We start from the raw sequence: 22758 nt of genomic DNA on the forward strand, positions 1-22758 counted from the left end.
AAAGGTATTCTGTGGATAATCGGAAGCCGATGGAATGATTGGCAGAGATGGGTAGCAGACACTGATTCATTGGTAAGGTAGATGAGTCTGGCTGCATTGTTTATGACAGACTGAAGGGGAATAACTGGCACTGGTATCCACCTCGGAGCTGAGTTTAACAGCCCATAGTAGAGGATGCACACGCAGTGCCAGCATGGATGCAATTTGCTAGGGAGATTTTTTTTTTTTTTGGGAGAGTGCATGTGATCAGCACAGGGCCAATCGGCACTGTCCAGACAGAGAGTTGGGGTTCTTGCGGTCTCATAGGACAGTCGGATATCTCCTCCTAGAAGCTGTAACCAGTACTTGGCTGGACAGATGATAGAAATCACAAGACTGCTCTAACTGCTGATGACAAAAGCTATTTAGCAGTTTACATTTACTAAAACTATTGCATTTCCATGTACTGTGGGAGATCCGATATAGTGAATGCAGGGTCCTGGGTTTAGTAACACTTGAACATTACATCAAATGGTGATCATAGAGCCCACCCACATCTGCCTACTGTGCTGCTGTAATTGCAGTGAAAGGTGGTTCTATAAAGTATTGACTCAGGGGGGCTGAATACAAATGCACGCCACGCTTTTCACATATTTATTTGTAAAAAGAACATTAAACAATTTATCATTTTCCTTCCACTTCACAATTATGTACTTTTTCAAGACACTATATGTCTCCTCCACCATGTCTGAGAGTAACGTAAACAAACAAAATGCAAGGAGAACTACAAAGCTGGGGACATTTACTTATCTAGGACAGACCCCTCAAAATAGCGACATTCTCCAGGAAATGGGTACAGATGGTAACTTTGTTGAAGTTAATGCAACATTTTGGTGACTGGGTTTACATGTGCTTTGTGAAAATGACCATTGCTTCCCTGGTTACAGATTTATGACTGATGATTTAAATTTTTTTGTTATGCAGGAATAGACCTGATTGCAGCATTTTATGGCTGTCTATATGCAGGCTGTGTGCCAATAACTGTGCGACCTCCACATCCGCAGAATATTGCAACTACGCTGCCGACAGTGAAGATGATAGTGGAGGTAGGACCTGGATTTTTGGTGACAATGTAATCTAAACATTTTTAGGAATAAAGACAATCATTTTCATAAAATGTGGGAAATTACTGCTCAATGGCCCAGCTTAATTGTATATTAAAATATATTTGTATGCAGATCATGATTTCATTGTAACATAAGTACTGGCTGTAAAATGACTAAATGTATGCAATGTAGTCTAATAACAGAAAATATAATAAAATCCTAAATAAAATCCCCAGCAGAGAGATATTCTTCATTAGAGGAACTCTTAGCTGACACATTCTAGACCAGGGGTGTCCAACCTGTAACCCAAGACAGCTTGTCTTCGCTATGAAAAATATCCCACTCTTCACAATCACGCTTTTTTCATGTTATCAGTTTTCGGCAGCACCTATTTTCCAGGATGAAGCACACAAGGGGCAAAGTTAGAACCAAAATATCTGATGAGCACCCCATGTCTCCCAGAAAACAGCAGTGGGGGGGGGGGCTGGAAGGGGCGTGATACCCGCAAGTGGCTCGGGTATCTATGCCCTGAAGTGGGAGCAGTATACTTGCATTATACAGGTAATCTGCTCCCCCCTGAAAGGTGCCAAATGTGACACCGGAGGGGGGGAGGAACCGGAAAAGTGGAAGTATCATTTTTGGGTGGGACTCCACTTTAAGCTAGTAATGTGCATTGGTTTTTGATTTCCAAACAACGGAATTTTTTTTTCTTTATGATTTTGATGATCTGAATTTTTGAGACTGAGACTTTGCTAATGTTCGCTAATTCTCTAATGTTCTCCCCTATATGCACCTTTTCAAAACATTTTCCTGTGCTGATGCATACCTTATGTGAATTTTCAGGAATATGCACATTCATCTCACAGTTTATTTTTGTATGTAATACATGGCTGTCTTTTTCAAGACCTCTGCAATTCACCCTGGCATGCTGTCAGTCAATTTATGGGCCACATCCTGACTGATGACAGCCCATTCTTGCATAATCAATGCAGTTTGTCAGAAATTGTGGAGTTTTTTGTTCACCCGATTCTTGAGGATTGACCACAAGTTCTCAATGGGATTAAGGTTTGGGGAGTTTCCTGGCCATGGACCCCAAATTTCGATGTTTTGTTCCCCAAGCTACTTAGTTATCACTTTTGCCTTATGGCAAGGTGCTCCATCATGATGGAAAAGGCATTGTTCATCACCAAACTGTTCTTGGATGGTTGGGAGAAGTTGCTCTCGGAGGATGTTTTTGTACCTTTCTTTATTCATTGCTGTTATTTTAGGCAAACCTGTGAGTGAGCCCACTCCCGTGGCTGAGAAGCAACCCCACACATGAATGGTCTCAGGATGCTTTACTGTTGGCATGACACAGGACTGATGGTAGCGCTCACCTTTTCTTCTCCGGACAAGGTTTTACCCCTGTCCTCAGCAGTCCAATTTCTGTCCCTTTTGCAAAATATCAGCCTGGCTGTGATGTTTTTCCTGGAGAGAATTTGTTTCTCTGCTGCCCTTCTTGACACCAGGTCATCCTCCAAAAGTCTTCTCCTCACTGTGTGTACAGATGCACTCACACCTGCCTGCTGCCATTCCTGAGCAAGCTTGGCACTGGTGGTGCCCCGATCCCGCAGCTGTATCTACTGTAGGAGACAGTCTTGGTGCTTGCTGGACTTTCTTGGGCACCCTGATGCCTTCTTCACAAATGCAGTGGAAATGTTTTTTATGGGATTAAGTTCATTTTCATGGATTAATGAAATTCATCTATTCAATCTTCATAACATTCTGGAGTATACGCAAATTGCCATCATAAAAACTGAGGCAGCGGACTTTGTGAAAATTAATATTTGTCATTCTCAAAACTTTTTTTATTTTTTTATTCTTATTTAAGCTTTTCTTTCACAAAGATATTAATACACCATTCATAAAATAAATCTGTTCAACAGTTCTGTTATTTTAAGCATAACATCTTATTTTCCTTAACATTACTTACTCTTTCACCAACAATAACAGTTTTTCGGTTCTACTTCAACTATCTCATCATTTGAATCACACTTTTATATAGGTCTACTATAGTCCCATATCTTTTTTTCAATTTTTCATAACCCTGTTCCCCACCCCTTATCCCCCAATACAAGAAGAAAAAGTATCATAGAAATTTAAACGTAGAGCATAAATATAAAGATAAGAAAAAGAGAGAAAGGAAAAGAAGACGAAAGCGAGAGAGAAAAAAAAAACTCCATCTCCCCTCCCTCCCTCAGCTCCTTCCTCCTCACGTCAGTTGTTCCCTATATATAATATAGGGAGTCCAGATTTTGCGATAGTTGTCCTCCTGCTCTCTTAGCGTCGTGAGATTTTCCATTTGAATTTCTGTTTTTTTAGCAAACCATTGTGGTCTAGTAGGGGAGACAGTACTTTTCCATAGAGCTGGAATACATGCTTTAGCTGTCGTAAGTAGATATCTCAGCAACGTTTTTTTTTATATTTCTTGGATGATAAAGGGATAACCAACAGCAAAAAGGCAGCAGGATTCTCTCCAAGAGACACATCTGTAATTTATTTAATTGTTTCAGATACCATTTTCCAAAAATCTTTTATACCCGGGCATTCCCAAAAGATGTGTACCAGAGTGCCCACCGATCCTTGATCCAACAAAGATTCGACACCTGTGGGAATATCTGATTCAATACTGCAGGGGTTCTATACCATCTACTCAGAATCTTATACCCCCCTTCTTGGTATCTAGTTGCCAATGACGCCTTATGTGTGAACCTGAATATCTTATTTCTCTGCATCTCAGAGAATGTGACCCCCAGACCCCTTTCCCATGCCTGTATAAAGCCCAATTCTTGCGGGGCTTTTGATTCGGTCAACAGGGCGTACATTAATGATAGTGAATGTCTCACTAAGTCCCCCTTTAGACATATCTTCTCGAACTTAGATGGTATAGATATTTCTGTCATTCGCTGTGAAATTGATCGAAGAAAAGCATTAAGCTGCATTCATCTAAATGGGTCCACTTCCTCTGAGAATTCATGCGCTATCTCCTCTCTAGACATCACTCGATTATCCTTCAAAAAATGTACCAGTCTACTTCTGCCCCGTCGTTTTAGGTTAGTGAAACCTTGATCTTTTAGGCCCGGCTCAAATGCCAGGTTTGCCAGGATAGAGATCATCGGGCTCAGGTGAGTCGATATATTAGTTTTTTTAAATGCCTTTTTAACGGATCGAAGAGTGGCACCCACCGTCGGATGTCGCTTCACTGCCTGTGGTATCGTTGAATCCATGAGCCAGACTAAGCCCTCCAAGGGTATCTCGGATGCTGCCTGTTCCATATGTATCCATGGCTTGTCTTTTTGAGCCACGCACCAATCCAGTACCCTTGTTAGGTGGGTGTAGTGTCTGATGGTAACCAACTGGGTCCGGATTCTCAAAACTTCTGACCACAGCTGTACTTTATGAAACTAAAAATGCAGACTAAAATTAAAAGTGGAAGCCCTACACGCAGCAATTTGCTCTGATTACTTTGATCTATTGAAGTAGAGTCTGGAATGTGATTGTTTTCATGGGGTGTCAATTTAATTTTTTCTTTCCTCTGGTTCCTTTAAATAAGTCTTTCTGAGATTTGATCAGAATCTTCTCTAAACAGTATGTAGTGTATCTATGTTACAAACTTTTAATGATTATCTGATAAAGTGGAACCACACACTTTAAATTAAACAGATCCTAATTGCCTTTTAAAAAACGTGAAGTTCACTTCCTTTTTTTGTAACATTAATTTCCATATGCATCTTTGATTTTATGCTCATTAATTAAATAAACTTTTAGTTATGCTCATCAAAACTGTTGGGAACAGAAGCTGCCTTAATTAAAATGATTTATCCCACACTTCTCATGTGTAGTACATGTTTGATGGGCAGTCTGTTCCGCATAACAAGTTCTGAGATTAGTGCATATTTTTAAGGGATTTTCCACCTTTTGCTAAATTTATCTGACCTTTGCACTCCTATGTAAAGGATTTCTTCTCCCATACCCTCTCTTTAGCAAAAGTGTGAACATAAATGTATCATTCACATTGTCTGGCTACGATCAGTCTCTTAACGAATTATAGCACTTGTAAGGCCAGTATATTTAAAAGGATGGCCCACAATACCATTTTCCCTCCTATACCTTTCAGAGATTACATCACAGTCAGACACAACAATGGTAGCCACGCTGTGATATTTCTGCCTACGAGCTATTTATCATCATATATCCTCATAAATAGACAATTGTCTGTAATCCAGGCACCCTTGACTCTTTTCTAACTTTAGTCTGGCTAGATATCCCAGCCGAATAACCTTTTGGGCTCTTTCTGGCTTGCCCAAGTATGCTATCCAGTGACAATAATCCACTTGGCTTGACATCAAGTCGCAGTGTCACATCTTATTGTCTTTAAAACATCCCCATAGGAAGCCCTAAGATAATCATTCCAATGCTACTGTTGAGTGACCAATTTTTCCATCCGTTTTGAATTGTAGATGTTTTCCTGTATTTGTGCACTTTACGCATAGCCAACTTTTTAACCATGTCTTTTATGTAATAAATTCTTTGTTATATACTTTTATACATTGGAGTATTGAAAGTACTTTTTTCTGCGGGCACCCCCTAAAATCTCCTCAAAAAAACTCTCTTGTCTGTACCAACAGGGATGTCGGTGCCATTTTTTTTACATTGTCACCTATCCATATCACCACTTTCTACTATTCAGAGATTACATGTTTCGGGATTGTAGAATGGCAGTAGCCCATATATTTGCAGCAAGGACCCATTCCCCTGGAAAGCAGCAAAAAATCTGTTCAGCTACTGAATACAGCACTGCTGCCTTATGTGCTAACATTCATAACATTTCTGCTGTGGCTTTTAATACATTAGTGCCATTGATTGCTTAGTGTATGAAGTCTGTTGTGTCGACAGTGGTATTACTCACCATAATTCAAAATGCATCACACGTTCTTTTATTAAAATGATGTATACAGTAGCTTTATTTCAGATCTATGAAAGCTTCACAGGCTATAATGATGGAAAAAAGGAAATTATCGATCAGTGCTGCAGTTTTGTCCTTAGTAACAAGCTAGTTATACAGCAAGGATAAAGTAGTGGGAATATCATAGCAGCGTATATGATTGCTGATAAGCAAGACAGGCACCCAAGAAGCACAGTGTTTATTCTCTGTTCATGTTTTCCACTTGTTACGCACTTTTCTCCCTAGTTTCTGAAAAAATATCTAAATTCTACAACTCTGTTATAGGATTACAGTACAGCAGAATGGGGTCACAAGACGCTCTGGAGCTTAGAAACATACAGCCTTTTCCTTTTTATTTGAGAGCTTCAATTTAGCTGATTTTGTAGTACTAAACACATTGCATAAAAAGCATGTGTCATGCTGACTTATTTGGTGCTAGAATTATGACTGAAGCTGTAGCCATACACTGATTGCCAGGATTGCTTTCAGAAGTTTGGAGCAGATTGTGGCTAATGTCGCTGGATCCTGGTTCAAATATTGACAAGGACCTCTCATAAATATTGATAAATGTAAGATTACCCTGTTAATGTTTAAGGGTGCTAGATTTAAATTGGGTAAAATTGCATCTTTATATATCGCTATAAGCCTACTTGATAGTATAAAAACCAATAACATAATGAAAAAAAGGGTGATTGGAAAAGCAATCTTCCATTCAGCCATACCATGCAGTGGCAGGTGGATAACAAAGAGGATTTAAGCTAAATTGATTTCCCACTAAATTACCAATTTTTCCTTTTGGTTGAATTCTGCCAACCACTACTTATTTGCAATTTGTTTGGTAAAAAAAAGTAGCTATTCTTTGGGGTTGATTTACTAAAACTGGAGAATACAAAATCTGGTGCAGCTCTGCATAGAAACCAATCGGCTTCCAGGTTTTTTGTTTTTGTCAAAGCTTAATGGAACAAGCTTAGTTAGAAGCTGATTGGCTACCATGCCCAGCTACACCAGATACTGCACTCTCCGGTTTCAGTAAATCAACCCCTTTGTTTTCTTCATTATTTAGAGAGTGTGTTTTTGGGAGGGTGCAATGAGGTAGTTGGTTTCGTTTATTTAGGCTCAGTTCACACCTATGCATGTGGATGCGGGTGCAGGAATCGCAGTGATTTTTACCATCGGCAACCACCCGCAGTGAATATGGGCTGCTGTGAGAAAACGTGCAGGGTCTGAATAACACCCTCATGCATGCAAAAACACAGCACGTTTGCAGGTGCAGGGAAATCGCATGACCATGTGATTTCCCTGCGGGCCACGTTTTTAAAAGGGTGCATGCACCTTTTTCCTGTGGGAAACACAGGCACGACAGCCTATTCAAATGAATGGGCTGCTGTATCCAAGCACACATGGCCCACAACCAAGCCTAAGTGTATTTGTGTTTTTATCCTCCTTTGTGTATTTTGGTAAACACATTTGTGCAGTCACTTTATATGTTTCATTTTTTTTGCTGTGAAAAAACAAGTCTGTAAATCCACTGAGTCTGACTACATCCATTTTAACTGTGGGCAGCTGAAGCTGCTGCCTGTTAACTTTCTGGATTTACACAGAGGCACACCTCCAGCTCTGCAGCTCTCATTGTCCCTCTTATGACTCACCTCCCCTCCCTTTCTGGTAAACTCTCACGAGAGAGAGAGAGCTGTACATGAGGTCATAAGTCTAGGCTTTTTACCAGACAAGAAACAGGAAGTGGGTTGTATATGGTATTTACTGGCTGAAAAAAAATGTTTTGCTATCCAAAGTTAAAACAACAGGGGCAGAAGATTTAATAGATGGAAAGTTGAATGACTGAAGTTCTGCTTTAAAGTCCATTGCACCCTTCAAAAACTCCTTAAAGGGGTTGTAAAGGTAAAAAATTCCCTAAATAGCTTCCTTTACCTTAGTGCAGTCCTCCTTCACTTACCTCATCCTTCGATTTTGCTTTTAATTGTCCTTATTTCTTCTGAGAAATCCTCACTTCCTGTTCTTCTGTCTGTAACTCCACACAGTAATGCGACACTTTCTCCCTGGTGTGGAGAAAGCCTCTTGAGGGGGGAGGGGGCGAACAGGCAAGTCAGGACACACTCTACTTTGCAGATAGAGAAAGGAGCTGTGTGTTAGTAGGCGTCCTGACACTCCTGCTCGCCCCCTCCCCCCTCAAGAGGCTTTCTCCACACCAGGGAGAAAGTGTCACATTACGGTGTGTAGTTACAGACAGAAGAACAGGAAGTGAGGATTTCTCAGAAGAAATAAGGACATTTAAAAGCAAAATGGAAGGATGAGGTAAGTGAAGGAGGACTGCACTAAGGTAAAGGAAGCTATTTAGGGGAGAAATAATTACCTTTACAACCCTTTTTATTTCACGTTTTCATTTCACACTAATGCAACTTGGCACAAGTTCAATAAAATCTCATGATTTTTCCCTAGCGACACATTTTTGCATTATTTTTGCAATTTTTTCAAATATTTTTCTAGAAAGTAGGAGCCAGCACTAAAGTTGGACAATTTTTTGGTATGCATTAAATGAGCACTGTCTTTTACTACTTAAAATTGTAACAGAGCAAATTTCTATTCTGGTAGCAGGATAGAGTTGCAGAGCATAGTTGCAAAAGGCAAAACAGTCCACCTTAGTTGGCAAAGAACACATCGCATTGTTGTAACCAATAGAAGCCACTCAGAAATCTTGCTCTGACTACACTAGAGTGCCAAAAAAGGGGATCTGATTTGTCAGTATGGATTACTGCACATCTTTGCTTTAGAGGACCAGACAGGCATTGAGCAGCACCAATAATGTATTTTTATGCTTTGCTTGAACAGGAAATCACACCTTTCATCCTCTAAGTAAGCACTCCGGCTTAAAAAGCTTAAATTCTGACAGCTCTTTAAACTGCCATGGAGCAGGAAGGATTAGTCACCCTATAATGGACTTGCTAGTATGTTGTTCTCATGCAAATACATTTTAGTGCAAGTATAACTTGATGTTTTTCCCACATTTTGAAAGTTCTTATACTCACGCCTCACTGATTGCAAATCCAGACTCCCCAAGCTTGGTGTTTATGACATAGTCATAATAGAGCACATTATTTTGGATTGTCCATCGAACGCGTGTTAAAGAAGAATATTGATATTGCAGAACCTCTCTGGGAAATACAATACTTTAGAGAGCTGTGCTGGGATAGAAGAATAGTAATCAGAGATAATGAATTACTTGTGTTCTTTCCCTTCTGTCTCTTAGGTGAGTCGATCTGCCTGTTTAATGACAACGCAACTCATTTGTAAACTGCTAAGGTCAAGAGAGGCAGCAGCAGCCGTAGATGTTAGAACGTGGCCTCCGATCCTGGACACTGGTGAGAACCTTTTTGTCTATAGGAAGGTTTAAGATTTGTACCCAAAATAGCCACTTGAACCCATTATATTTTCTAAAAATGCTGTTACCCTTTAGAGATGTCCCTTTGCATTATACATTTGTGCTCATACTGTAAAGGTCATGGGTGCTACATTTATATAACAATATTATATTTAAAGAAGATGTACAACCAAAGCTTGTTTGTGGATCACAGGAGTGTAGTTCATTCTGCACCCCTGTGACCCGTTTTCAGCAGACTGGAGCCCACTGTCAGCTAGCGTAGCAGCTTATCCAGGCTCAGGAAAGATTGTGACCGTATGTTTTGGACCCACCCACATCCCTTGACCGACACCCAGCTCAGCCTCTCAGTGAGCCGCTTAGAGCTTGGCTGGCCGCTCCCATCCCCTCCACAACCCAGCACTCCAGTGAATGTGTGTGTGGGGGGGCAGAGTAGACAGTCACCAGCTCTCTTCTCAGGGAACTCTGATAACCGAGTGATCAGTGGTGTTTGCTCGGTTCTTAGAGCCTGCAGGGGACAGATCCAGCATCGGACCGATGCTGCATCCACCTAGGTAAGTATGATTCTAAAATAAAAATAAACATGCTTCTCTTTTAAAGCTGAAATCCAGGCAAACGGTTAATTACACAGATGAAATCCATATAAGGGTATTGTTTTACCTGTTAAAGTCCATCCAACTCTGAACTTAACACGGCTCTTCCAGATAGAACAGCAGTGACGGGCAGGAAAGCTGAATAGTCTCTGCTGCAGTTCAGTAACACTAAAGGCTCTTGCCCCTTTATGAGCCTGTGACTAGACAGTGAAAGGAGAAGCAGCAAACTAATGAGCTAATCTATATGTCACTATGCACAATCCTTCTATCAGCACACTGCTTGAACTAGTGCACAACTGATCACTTGCTTCTCCCTCCACCAGTCTGACCTCTTCTGTACAGGGAATGCAAGAGGCTAATACCAGTGCCCTGATTATTAGTGCAGCCTCACCAGTGCCCATCATGTTCCGCTTCATCAGCGCACATCAGTGAAGAAGAAAAATGACTAATTTGCAAAAGTTTATAACAGAGACTAAGAAAAACTTTTTTTTTTTTTAAATCGTACTTTTTTTATTTGCTTGGCAAAAAATAAAAACCCAGTTGTGCTTAAATACCACCAAAAGAAGGCTCTATCTGTCTCAGAAAAATGGTAAAGATTTAATATGGGTACAGTGTTGGACGACAATTGTCATTTAAAGTGTGACGCCACTGAAAGCTGAAAATTGGCCTGGGCCAGGAAGGGAGTCAGAAGCTAAAAAATAAATAAAAAAGCAGGAAATACTTACCTGTTCTGTGCAACACAGAAACGTCACTTTGCTCCTCTTCTGAGAGTCCCCCGTCATTGCGTTCAGTTTTTCTTGTGAAAGCAGAAAGTGAAGGAAGCAGTGCTAGATCTGGCGACAGCACTGGAGCCAGGTAGGTGTTTAGGGACTGGGTAGGGTAGGACAAGTAGTGCGTCTTTTTTAATTTAATGCAGAGAATGCATTAAGGTAAAAATAAAAAGACCTTTAGACATGAATAGTTTCCTTTTTAATGAATCTTAATGTGAAGGGTCTGCTTTAATAGATGAGGCAGGCATCGGGGGAGCATTGTAGGGACAGTAAATAAAGAGAAACTTGCTGTAAGTAATAGATATTGCAGGGTTTTAGTTGGGATTATATGAATTGACATGCGGGTCTGCATTGTGTGCCCCAACATCAGACGAGTTCACTTTAACTATAGACCACAGAGCTCTGCTATCATGACCTTAGGTCACATGAACCACAACTGTATCACCATTGGATCTACTAAGCTCAGAGGTGAGCGTCTTCTAATTTAACTAATCCCTATTCTCCTAAAGAAAACCTAAGTTTTCTGTAGTTCTGCTTTAAATTTGAATGTAGTTATGCTTGTTTTTCTTGCAAAATCTCAGTGGAGTCTTAAAATTTTAGTACAATTTTATAAGGAATATGTGATATTTAGAAGCATCGGGGGAGTGTATACAACATAGAATTTTATTTGTATTGTTTGCAGTTTCCCTAAAAATGTTCAGCATCCCTGACCAGAGTTTTATTTACAGTGATAATAATGAAACGGCAATGGGGGGGAAATGGCCCTAGACTGATATCACTGGCCAAGTCTGAAGGCCATACTTTACAAAAACAACTTGAGAAAAATGAATTAAAAAGTCACTTTTACACAAGCAGTTTGGCTTTTTCTGTAATTATATCTTAGTATTATGGTTTATTTCAACTTCTTTATAACACGAACATTGAAGGTGTCCCTTGTGTGTATAATGGTAACTACTGTGTATCATTTCCATAGCACACTAACTGTATTTACAGACATTATAACGATTATTTGGTAACCATTATTCTGTTGGTTAAAAGTGGTGAAGAATTATCATAGAAAATACAAAGCCTTTTAAAACTGAATTCCTGATGAACAGCTGAATACACAGATCAAAATTGCTTATGGAGCTACTTGCCAGATGATTTATATTTTTATCCTTCCAGTTCTGAGATTTACACAGCCCTGTTTGTCACTGAAGCATTTTATGCTGAAATTAAGACCAGCCATACATGGAGCAAATTTCTTTTCTGCAACCATGGGTCGATTCCCCCATTAACACAGACAGTGATCGATCAACTTGGTACAATCGGTCTGCCCATTGACAGTTCGACTCTCACCAGGTTACTGCTAAACCGGCTGAGATTCGAACCGTGTATGGCCTGCATTTACAGGTCTTGTCCCTCACTCAGCCTGTGACCTGGGCAGTGCAAGGAGAAACCGCTAACTGATGAGCTTATCTCTCTTCACTTTGTTAGATATTCCTAGTCTGAGCTCAGCTGTACAGGGGAATGTAAGAGGCTGATGGCATGTCAAATTTAGACTGTATTTAAAAAAAATCATTGAATGATATATTAATGAATACAGATCTGCCAGGGGTTGAAAGGGCTTGTAGAAGCTTGTGTCTACAAATAGTTCAGTATCATTCTTTGCCTCCCATGTATGTAGGTAAAAGACAAAGGCAGCGCCTGGAACCAGGTTAAGCCACAGCAGGGAAGAGTGTATGATGTTGCCTTTGTCTAAAGCCTGGTACGCACTATCACTATTTATTTTTTTTATTTTTTTTTTTGCATTCAACCCAGCGGGCTGAACAATAAAAAACTGAGGAGCTCTGGAGAAGATCCTGTACTAACAATTCAATATTAGCACAGCTATGTCCCCTGCTGAGCTATTGTGTTCTGATAGGGGGCTGCCCCCCTGCCAGAACACATCGGTCAGTGTTTTCAGCCATTGGGTAGAAGCGCTGATTGGTGGCTGATTGGCAGACCTTTTTCGGTCATGCCCCTTCAACAGAAGCCGGACATTTGGTTGTCTTCTGTCTGACCGCCCGCCATATACAGGGGCCAAATATACGTCCTGTGTGTACGACCCTTAAGTATGATCACATTCACATTCCCTCCAGATCAGATACAGGGAGGCTCTACAGCATTCTCCATGACTAGCACAGCCAAACATTTAATTTTGCTATCCTGTGATTGACTGCAAGGTTTTCAGAAAGTAAAGATGATACCCTCTACTACATGAGCTGATGTAATGCTTTTGAGCAAAATAGAAATATCTTTGAAATAATTGCACCCTATCTATTCTTTTTGAATTTAGATGATTTGCCAAAGAAAAGACCTTCTCAAATCTACAAGCCCTCTGACCCAGAAACGTTGGCTTATCTTGATTTTAGTGTATCTACAACTGGAATGCTTGCAGGGGTAAAGGTATGTACACAACCGCATAATATTACTACTTTGCACAACAAGTCGATGTAATCGGTGTTAATTTAAGTTTAGCGTAATGCTAAGTAAAGATTGTACTTGCCATTGGCCACATTATACCCTTTGAATTGATGACACCACTTCATAATACGATTTTGAGCACACCACTCCACCATGCCCTGCCTGCATCTGCTACTTTACAAGCCTTTTGCACAGTATAGGTATAAATCAATAGAATTTCACAGTGTTAGTCAAAACAGCTGAGCGTGCTTGCACAGTGGGACCACTGATTGTAGAATCCAATGGACCATATAGTAATGGGTTTGGGGAAAAGATTGGGTGCAGCCATGTGCAGTTGGGTCTCATAAAGCCTCTTGAATGGCTCTCGTCAGAAGCCCTAAAAGTTGAGATTCAGGCTTTCCTGACAATGGAAGAGTTGAGCCTGTCTTCAGAGGCAAAGAAAGGGATGGGGCTTCTGAGAGCTGTTTTACATTTCAGCTTCTCGTAATATTTTACTATTTGAGATGTTTGTTTTAACATGACTGTGTTGTAGAATTTATTGCCTTGTGTACAAGTGGATGGGATAAGGATTTTTTTTTTTTAATTTTGGAAAGTGCCAGGCAACAGCCCTGACCCCATGATGTGGAAGTGAAGTTAATGACCAATATCGATTTATTGCAGTGAGAAACATGAGGGAGAAGCTCACTCCCCTGCTTGACCCCGATTAGGTTAAGGGGAGAAACTGATACTCGACGATCTTGAATAAGGCAAACTTTGCTAGCAAATTTTTTCCAAAATTAGAAGATTGGTCGAATTCGGGACAGGCATATGTCCTGGATCGGAATTTGGTCAGAGCGACATAGCAGAGTGGTCAATGAAATCGGTAGAGTAGAAATTATCGAATTTCTGTGTTGAGGGGGCCCCTTAACTTGAAGTGCCCCGGACCCCTTAAGGTCTACATCCAGCACTGGTGGCAGAGACTATTTTTCACCTACAGTTTTAGGAGTATGCTGATAAGCTAAACTTTTCTGTCTTATTGCTGTGGATAATATTCAGTGAAGGTGTGGCTGACAGAACTCCATAAGGTTAGATGCACTTTTCTAGTGTCCCAGTCCCTTTTTAAAAACTGCTTGCAGCATCCAAAATCACTTGTTGAAGCTAAACTTCCCCCATACTCTTGACAAGTTGAATCCCAAGAAGGTGTGTTCAAATGCCAGCACGTTGCTTCAGTTTATTTCCAGGGCCCCCCAAAAGTCAGAGTGAACTATTAAAATGTTGATAGAACTTAGAAGTTTCAGCTTTGGCTCATAATAAATTGCCTCAGCTTTTGGAATTCCCAGGGAATTGAGTACTAGCACTTGGAGATGTCTGATTTAATGTTCAGATGTTTTTTTTACCATCCCACAAGCTGTTTGGATAAACAAACATTTTCTGTATTATAGAACAGGTTCAGTTGAATGTAACTAATTACTACTAGCTATTATATAAACCCATATTAAATTAAATTAAAGCAGAATTTAACAGTATCTGAGATCCACAAAATGATAGTGCTGTTTAATTAGTTTGTTAATATTCAAAGCAAACTCCGCTATATAGCAATGTCTCTATACTTTATTGTATTGAGAAATCACTTTGAAAAACACCCCTCTAGCATTTCTAGCCATGGCCATCTTGAGTTAGGACAAATTATCAATCTAACATGTACTGCCTGGAATCCATCTGCCCTTAGCTCAGACATGCAGGCAGAAGGGTATGTTTATATTTGAAAGCCCCTCCTCCCACCTCCAGAAGAAAAAGAAATGCCCATTAAGACTTCTAGGATGTATGACATAATTTCAGCCTAGGGCAGAAACTAAAGTTTAAAACAAATAAATATTCTATATCTTCCTATTTATTTGCGAAGACTAGTAGTATAATGATTAAAAATAATTCATGTTCATTGAGAGGTTTAGTTTCACTTTAAGTGGTCACCAGAATAACTATGGGGTGACTGTTGTTAGGGTAACCATAGATCATAAACTATAGACCTAAATTAATGACCATAAACATGATTTCATGTTTATAGATGTTACCCAAGCCTGCTGGTGGCAACACATAGCCTGTCCCAGTTGCTATTGTTCTAACCTATTAGCCCTTTTACTACCCCCATTTCTCCATCTCTGACTGCATTGAAGCCAAACGGGTTAATTTAGGATTTTAGGTTCAGGTAAATAACCATACAGTGCTCTGATGAGGGCTATCGGCTCAAGAGTGTACGATTGCCTTCTAAAATCTATACACAGCTTTCCATTCATCAACTGGCCATTCTTTATGCAGTTGGGTCTTTTTTTTTTTTTTAACTCCTCTTCTTCTTCTTGACAACTAAAAGTCCTAATTTTTATGTGAAGTGCGCTGAAGCTAATACATGGAGAACCTAACTGTGTGACAGCTCCACCGCAGTATCAAAATGCCTGCTTTATACTGCAGTTTTTCCTGGAAAAGTAATTTCTCAAAATGTTCTGTATTTATTCACCGCAAACTGCATTCAGAACAAATCTGTTACAGATTGCTCTAACAAGCTATAATTTCCAAGTCAGGCAACCAATGTAGTAAAAAATGTTCTGCTCTATCATAAAGATTTAATGGCTCAGGAGCTGGGGCCAAGCCTTCTATTTCAGTTCATTAGGAGCATACTAAAAATTTAAATGAGGGCCTACTCCGAATTTATCATAATGCTCCTTAGTAACACCTTTGGTGCCATAGAGGTTCTTGATTTATTACCAGATGTTGCTTAACTCCCCTTTTGTTGTGGAAAAAAATAATGCAATTCTCTCAATAACAGGGATATTCATTGTAAAGATTTTAACAAAATTTAATTGCAGACCCTTAACTCCTACTGTCAATTGGAACTTTCCATTCATGTTCTCATTCCTGTGTGCTGAGTGGAAGGGTCTTTCTAGTGTCATGATCAGTCACAGTGTTCAAGCATAGATGGCAAAATGGCTCCTTCTTTCATAAAGCAGAATTTCCAGACAAAATTCATAATCTCAGGATCTCATTAAATGTTTTTTCTTGTTATTCGGTGGACTTCGGCTCTTTTCCCTTCAATTCATTGTAATGTTACTTTTACATCTGATGTGTGACTTAAGGGAAAATGCCTGCTTAAGTCTTGCTGTCTTAGTCAACTCTCCTTCCCTAACTTTTGATTAGAGAATGACGGAAAAGCAGGCCGCTAATGAGGTCAACACACTGCTAACCCCACATATAAGCATAGTTACATAGTCTGGTTGAAAAAAAAAAAACAAGTCCATCTAGTTCAACCAATGGAAGGGAAAAAATATATTTATACACAATCCAATATATACAATCCTATACCCACAGTTAATCTTGAGGAAGGCAAAAAAATAAATAAACCCTGATTCAATTTGCTCCAGCAGGGGAAAAAAATCTTCCTGATCAGCCAAGAGACAAATCGGATATACCCTGGATAACCTTGTATGTTTAGTCTTGGTCTGATAAGCACAGTGCAAAGCATTAGAGCTCCAATTAATTTAGTGTATGCCCCCCTATCCTCGGTCTGACTACTTCTATGCAGTGGGTTAAAGGAAGCTGATCTAAAAACAGATTCAGACACAGCAGGTAGTTATATGTAAATATAGCTTTTAATCATACTATATGTATATGTATATGTAGATATATACAGTATACTGTAGAACATTCTTTTTATTGCAAATGCTAACCCAGTACCACCTTTTTGTGCTTTTTTTTTTGCCTTGTATGTTTTATATTCTAGTTGGAAGACAGTTGCAACTTTTGTTGCTTCTATTTATAAGTGGTTTTGTCTGATAATCACTTGCCAAAGTGCTTTATTCTAAGGCCCGGTCATAACAGACAGTGTTTGCTTTTAGATGTCCCATGCAGCCACTAGTGCCTTCTGTCGATCCATTAAATTGCAGTGTGAACTCTACCCATCCAGAGAGGTGGCTATATGTCTGGATCCTTACTGTGGATTGGGCTTTGTCCTGTGGTGCCTCTGTAGGTATGTTTTACATGTGTAATCTTTATCAAATGTGTTCTGTCCAAAAAAAATTAAAGGTGCACCAATAGTGTACTCTTCATTGTGAACCCATAAATTCTGTTTTGGGGTTTTGTGTTTGCTTATAAGTTATTCAAATATTCATCTTATAGTTTTATTTTGGAGACGTGACATTGTTCTACATTGTGCTTTCATTATAGGTAGGTGAGATCTAAATTGGTCTGTGACTATGTACTGCATACACATAAGTAATCCCTTCTGACTGCCTAGTTCAACTTTTTTTTTATACGTTTTTTTATTCAAACACTACTTGCCGAAACATACTATTGTTTTGTGTTTTCACTTTCAAGTTGGCCATACACTGATTGAGTTTCGACACCCTACAGTGCCTTGAAAAAGTATTCATACTCCTTGAAATTTTCCACATTTTGTCAAGGTACAACCAAAAACCAAAATGTATTTTATTGGGATTTTATGTGAGTAGTGGCACATAATTATGAATGGTTTTCAATTTTTTTTTTACAAATAAATATCTGAAAAGTGGGGCATACATTTGTATTCAGCCCCCTTGAGTCAATACTTTGAACAATCACCTTTCGCTGCAATTACAGCTGCAAGTCTTTTTGGGTATCTAGAGAGTGAAATTTTTGCAAATTCTTCTTTGCAAAATTGCTTAAAGGAGTTGTAAAGGTTCATTTTTTATTTTCTAAATTGGTTCCATTAAGCTAGTGCATTGTTGGTTCACTTACCTTTTCCTTCAATTTCCCTTCTAAATGTTTTTTTTCTTTGTTTGAATTTCTCACTTCCTGTTTCTCCTCAGTAAGCTTTCCACCATCATCCGAGCGGTGGAAAGTCATTTAGAACAGCTTACTGAACGCCTTACTGAGGAGGAACAGAAAGTGAGAAATTCAGACAAAGAAAAAAAACATTTGCAAGGGAAATTGAAGGAAAAGGTAAGTGAACCAACAATGCACTAGCTTAAAGTAACCTATTTAGAAAATAAAAAACAAACCTTTACAACCCCTTTAAGCTCTGTCAGATTGGATGGAGAGCATCTGTAAACAGCAATTTTCAAGTCTTGCCACAGATTCTCAATTGAATTTAGGTCTGGATTTTGGGCCATTCTAACACACGAATAGGCTTTGATCTAAACTATTCCATTGTTGCTCTGGCTGTATGTTTAGGATCATTGTCCTGCTGGAAGGTGATTCTCCACCCCAGTCTCAAGTCTTTTGCAGACACTAATGCCGCTTACACATGATAATTTTTCGGGCATGTAAAAAACGACTATTTAAAAAAATGGCATTTAAAATGATCGTGTGTGGGCTTCACATCATTTTTCGGGTTCTGAAAAACGACAAAAAAAAATTGAACATGCTGCATTTTTTAACAACGTTTTAAACGATGACATTTTTTGGGTTGTAAAAAATGATCGTGTATGGGCTAAAACGACGTTAAAAACTCGTGCATGCTCAAAAGCAAGTTATGAGAAAGGAGCGCTCGTTCTGGTAAAACTACCGTTCGTAATGGAGTAAGCACATTCATCATACTGTAACAGGCAGAAAAGCTCGAAACGTCTTTTACAAACACAAAATCAGCTAAAGCAGCCCAAAGGGTGGCGTCATCAAAATGGAACTTCCCCTTTATAGTGCCGTCATACGTGTTGTACGTCACCATGCTTTGCTAGAGCATTTTTTTTTTTTAAGGACCATGTGTGGGCAACATCGTTTTAATGATGAAGTTGGAAAAAACGTTTTTTCTAGAGGCTGAAAAACATTGTTTTTTACAAGCCGAAAAATGATCGTGTGTACGCGGCATAACAGGTTTTCTTCTAAGATTGCCCTGTATTTAGATTCATCCATCTTCCCATCAACTCTGATCAGCTTCCCTGTACCTGCTGAATAAAAGTATCCCCACAACATGATGCTGCCACCACTGTTTCTCGTGGGGATGTTGTGTTCAGGGTCATGTGCAGTGTTAGTTTTCCGCCACACATAGCGTTTGGCTTTAGGGCCAAAAAGTAAAATTTTGGTCTTATCTGACCAGAGCACCTTCTTCCACATGTTTGCTGTGTCCCCCACATGGCTTCTTGCAAACTGCAAACAGGACTTCTTATGGCTGCACAACTAATAGTTTTCCTGTGGACAAATTCTCCCATGTGAGCTGTGGATCTCTGCAGATCCCCCACAGTTACCATGGGCCTCTTGGCTGCTTCTTTTATTAATGCTCTCCTTGCCCGGCCTCTCCGTTTAGGTGGACGGCCATGTCTTGGTAGGTTTGCAGTTGTGCCATTCTCTTTCCATTTTCAGATGATGGATTGAACAGTGCTTCGTGAGATGTTCAAAGCTTGGGATATTTTTTTATAACCTAACCCTGTTTTAAAGTTCTCCACAACTTTATCCCCGACCTTTCTGGTGTGTTCCTTGCCCTTCATGAGGGCTTCATAGAACAGCTGTATTTATACTGAGATTAAATTACACACAGGTGGACTCTATTTACTAATGCGGTGACTTCACTACATTTTAGGTAGGGGTATCAGAGTAAAGGGGGCTGAATACAAATGCATGCCACACTTTTAAGATATTTATTTGTAAAAAAAAATGAAAACCATTTATCATTTTCCTTCCACTTTACAATTATGTGCCACTTTGTGTTGGTCTGTCAAATAAAATCCCAATAAAATAAATTTACATTTACATGTTTGGCTAGAACATGACAAAATGTGGAAAATTTCAATGGGTGTGAATACTTTTTCAAGGCACTGTACCACCCGGCATGTGACTGCAGTTAATCGTCTGTAGTCACTGTTTGGAAGCACCTACTGTATTCTGCCAGCTGCCAACTCTTAAAATACAGTAACCTCAGTGGGAGATTCCACCATCCATGGTGTTTAACGTGGATGGAGGATTATATTAGTGTATGGACAGCTTTAGTTTTTTTAGTTGAATGTGGTTTGAACAACTAGATTCATCTCACTGTTTTCACAAGCTTAGTTTCATTTGTATTGATCTAAAGTGACTGTCAGGAAACAGACTAGTGACACTTGGGACAACAAGAGAGCGCTTTACTCTTAAAGTAAACTTTTTACCAAATATTGGCAATTCAAGTCTAGAATGTGATATAAAATAAGCATAAACAGAGTTTATCTTCAGTGAAAACTGCACGTTAGCATGATCAGTAGATCAGACATAAATCCCTCCATGGTCAGCAGAAGCTGTATTTATATCTTAAATCTTTATCATATAGTACAGACTGAGTATTCATAGACTAGACCTTGGGTTGTAAGCTGGTACCTCCAATTGATTGTACACTGGCAAGCTTTTGATGGCATGCCTCCTGGGTGTCCCTTGTATAACCCTACCACAATCCATGAGTCCTTGGTTCTTTGCTAGTGTCTGTCCTAGTTATAGATGTCGTCCGAGAAATCACTTTGCTGAACTAGTTTATTATTTTCTCTTCGGATTCTCCAACCAACTCTTCACTGTCTTCTGAAACAACAATAAAAGCAGTGCATCTGAATTGGTGCAATCTCAGTAAGAACCTTGGGAACTGTATTTGAACCTCACATTTTCCTGTAAAAGTTGAGCTCAGCTACGATAGGTGTTCACAGTGACCACAAGGAAAATCAGAACGGAGTAAGACTAAGCTTGATTTTTACAGGAAATGTATTTAAATTTACACTTATGATGACTTTCTGTAAATCGGTTTTCTTTAAATCTACTATAGTTTTTAATTAATCATTTAGGTTTTAGGGTCTGTGTTGATGGCATAAGTTTGATATCAATTTAAGATGTTTCTGAGATTATTCAAAATCCATTGACTGGTCCAGTTGACCACATCCTGATCTGCATTTGACCTGCTTCAAGTAGGTTTTCCAATGCTATAGCGTTGTATCGGAGTGCAAAAACTGTTGGATGCCCATTGATACAGACTCTTAGGTTTACCATTATGCCACTTGACTTTTAACAAACGGAAATCAGTACTGAAATATATATACCGCCATTGTTTTTTTCCCTTCTTCTGAGAATGCTAGTTGGTGAACTGTCAATCTGTTCCAGTGCATTCAACCTCTTTTGAGTCACTGATCTAGAATAAGAATGTAGATCAGATTTTATGTCTTTGTTAGCTGTTCTTTGGCTTGAAATCTGAAAGCATTTAAAGATTAGTTCACCTTACTTTTGCCAGGAACATCCCTATGCCTTACAACATCCTCAGTACACTAATATGCAGTGCTATGTTTTGTAAAACAATGCTTACCTTTTAGGCTGCTTATTTCATTGCTCTCCCCTCTGTTCTGCAGATGAAAGGTGTACCGAGAGTTTGATGCGTGGCCCCAAAAAAATCACAAAAGTGGACGTGGCTTTGTTTCTTACCCACGCATGTGCAGTCTGCTCTCTTTTACTTCCACGGAATGTTGAGCTGCGGGAGAGAGTGGATTTCACATGCCTGGGTATAAAGTGAAGCCCAAGTGCTTATTTGTGTGTGGCCTGTGCTACGCATCCAAGGCCATCTGCAGGACAGAAAGGGAGGGCAATGTAATAAGCAGCCCAAGAAGAAAGCATCATGTCACAAATTTCACCACTGAAATCACTATGCTAATGTACTAAGGATGCTGTAATGCATAGGGGTGTTTTTTGGCAAAAGCAATTAAAAATGAACGAACCCTTTAAACTAGAGACAGCCAAACAAGTAGCATTTTCAGAAGGAGATCAGCAGTAAACTTGATGTTGTATTGACTTTAAACCCCATCTTCAACTTTCAGGTTGGTTTATTATTACTCAGCCCTGTACTGTATGTTGGCAAATAAGAAACACACCATATATTAGTGACATAAAACAGTAAATTAGATTTAATAGCTATGTTTGGGTCATAGCAGTTTGCCTAGTCAGCAATGTTCATGTAATAAAATACTGCAGCCTGACTCAGAGTGCATGCTAATATGTCTCATGTCTTTACAGCGTGTATTCAGGACACCAGTCTATTCTGATTCCTCCCTCAGAGCTGGAGATCAATCCTGCCTTGTGGCTTCTTGCTGTGAGTCAGTACAAAGTCAGAGACACATTCTGTTCTTACTCAGTAATGGAACTCTGTACCAAGGGACTTGGCTTGCAGACCGAATCCTTAAAGGTAATGCAAGCATTTTTTTTATCTGTAATGTATGGTCAAGTTATTGTTATTCCTGAAATATAATGTTATATCTATGTTCCTAAGCAAAATATTAAAAGTATCCCCTCTGTTACAGCAAGATATACAGTGCAGTGTCTTTGTTTTTAAAAAATGGAGCAGTTTAATACCTTATTTTACAGCGCCACTGTGTGGTTACGTGACCGCCTGCCACTCTCCTTCACCGATCTAAGGACTACAGAGGGAGGGGCTGAGATTTTCTCTGCTGGGTGGTCACGTGACTGCACAGCGGCGCTGAAAAATAAGATATTTATTTAGCAGCATCATTTTTAATAAACACAGACACTGCTCTGTATATCTTGCTGTAAC

General features: G+C 39.5%; 1 protein-coding gene across 7 annotated transcripts in view; it reads left to right on the forward strand.

Moving 5' to 3' along the window:
• DIP2C (disco interacting protein 2 homolog C) overlaps positions 1-22758 on the forward strand; it is a 612079-nt gene that overhangs the window by 513164 nt on the left and 76157 nt on the right. For all 7 annotated transcript variants that reach the window (XM_040352676.1, XM_040352677.1, XM_040352682.1 and 4 more), the window contains 5 exons: positions 964-1085; positions 9335-9446; positions 13144-13253; positions 17138-17268; positions 22224-22392. In XM_040352676.1, coding sequence (XP_040208610.1) covers positions 964-1085; positions 9335-9446; positions 13144-13253; positions 17138-17268; positions 22224-22392 — 644 coding nt within the window. The remainder of the gene's footprint in view (positions 1-963; positions 1086-9334; positions 9447-13143; positions 13254-17137; positions 17269-22223; positions 22393-22758) is intronic.

The sequence above is a fragment of the Rana temporaria genome, chromosome 5 (genome assembly GCF_905171775.1).
Source record: "Rana temporaria chromosome 5, aRanTem1.1, whole genome shotgun sequence".
In the NCBI taxonomy this organism is placed as follows: domain Eukaryota; kingdom Metazoa; phylum Chordata; class Amphibia; order Anura; family Ranidae; genus Rana; species Rana temporaria.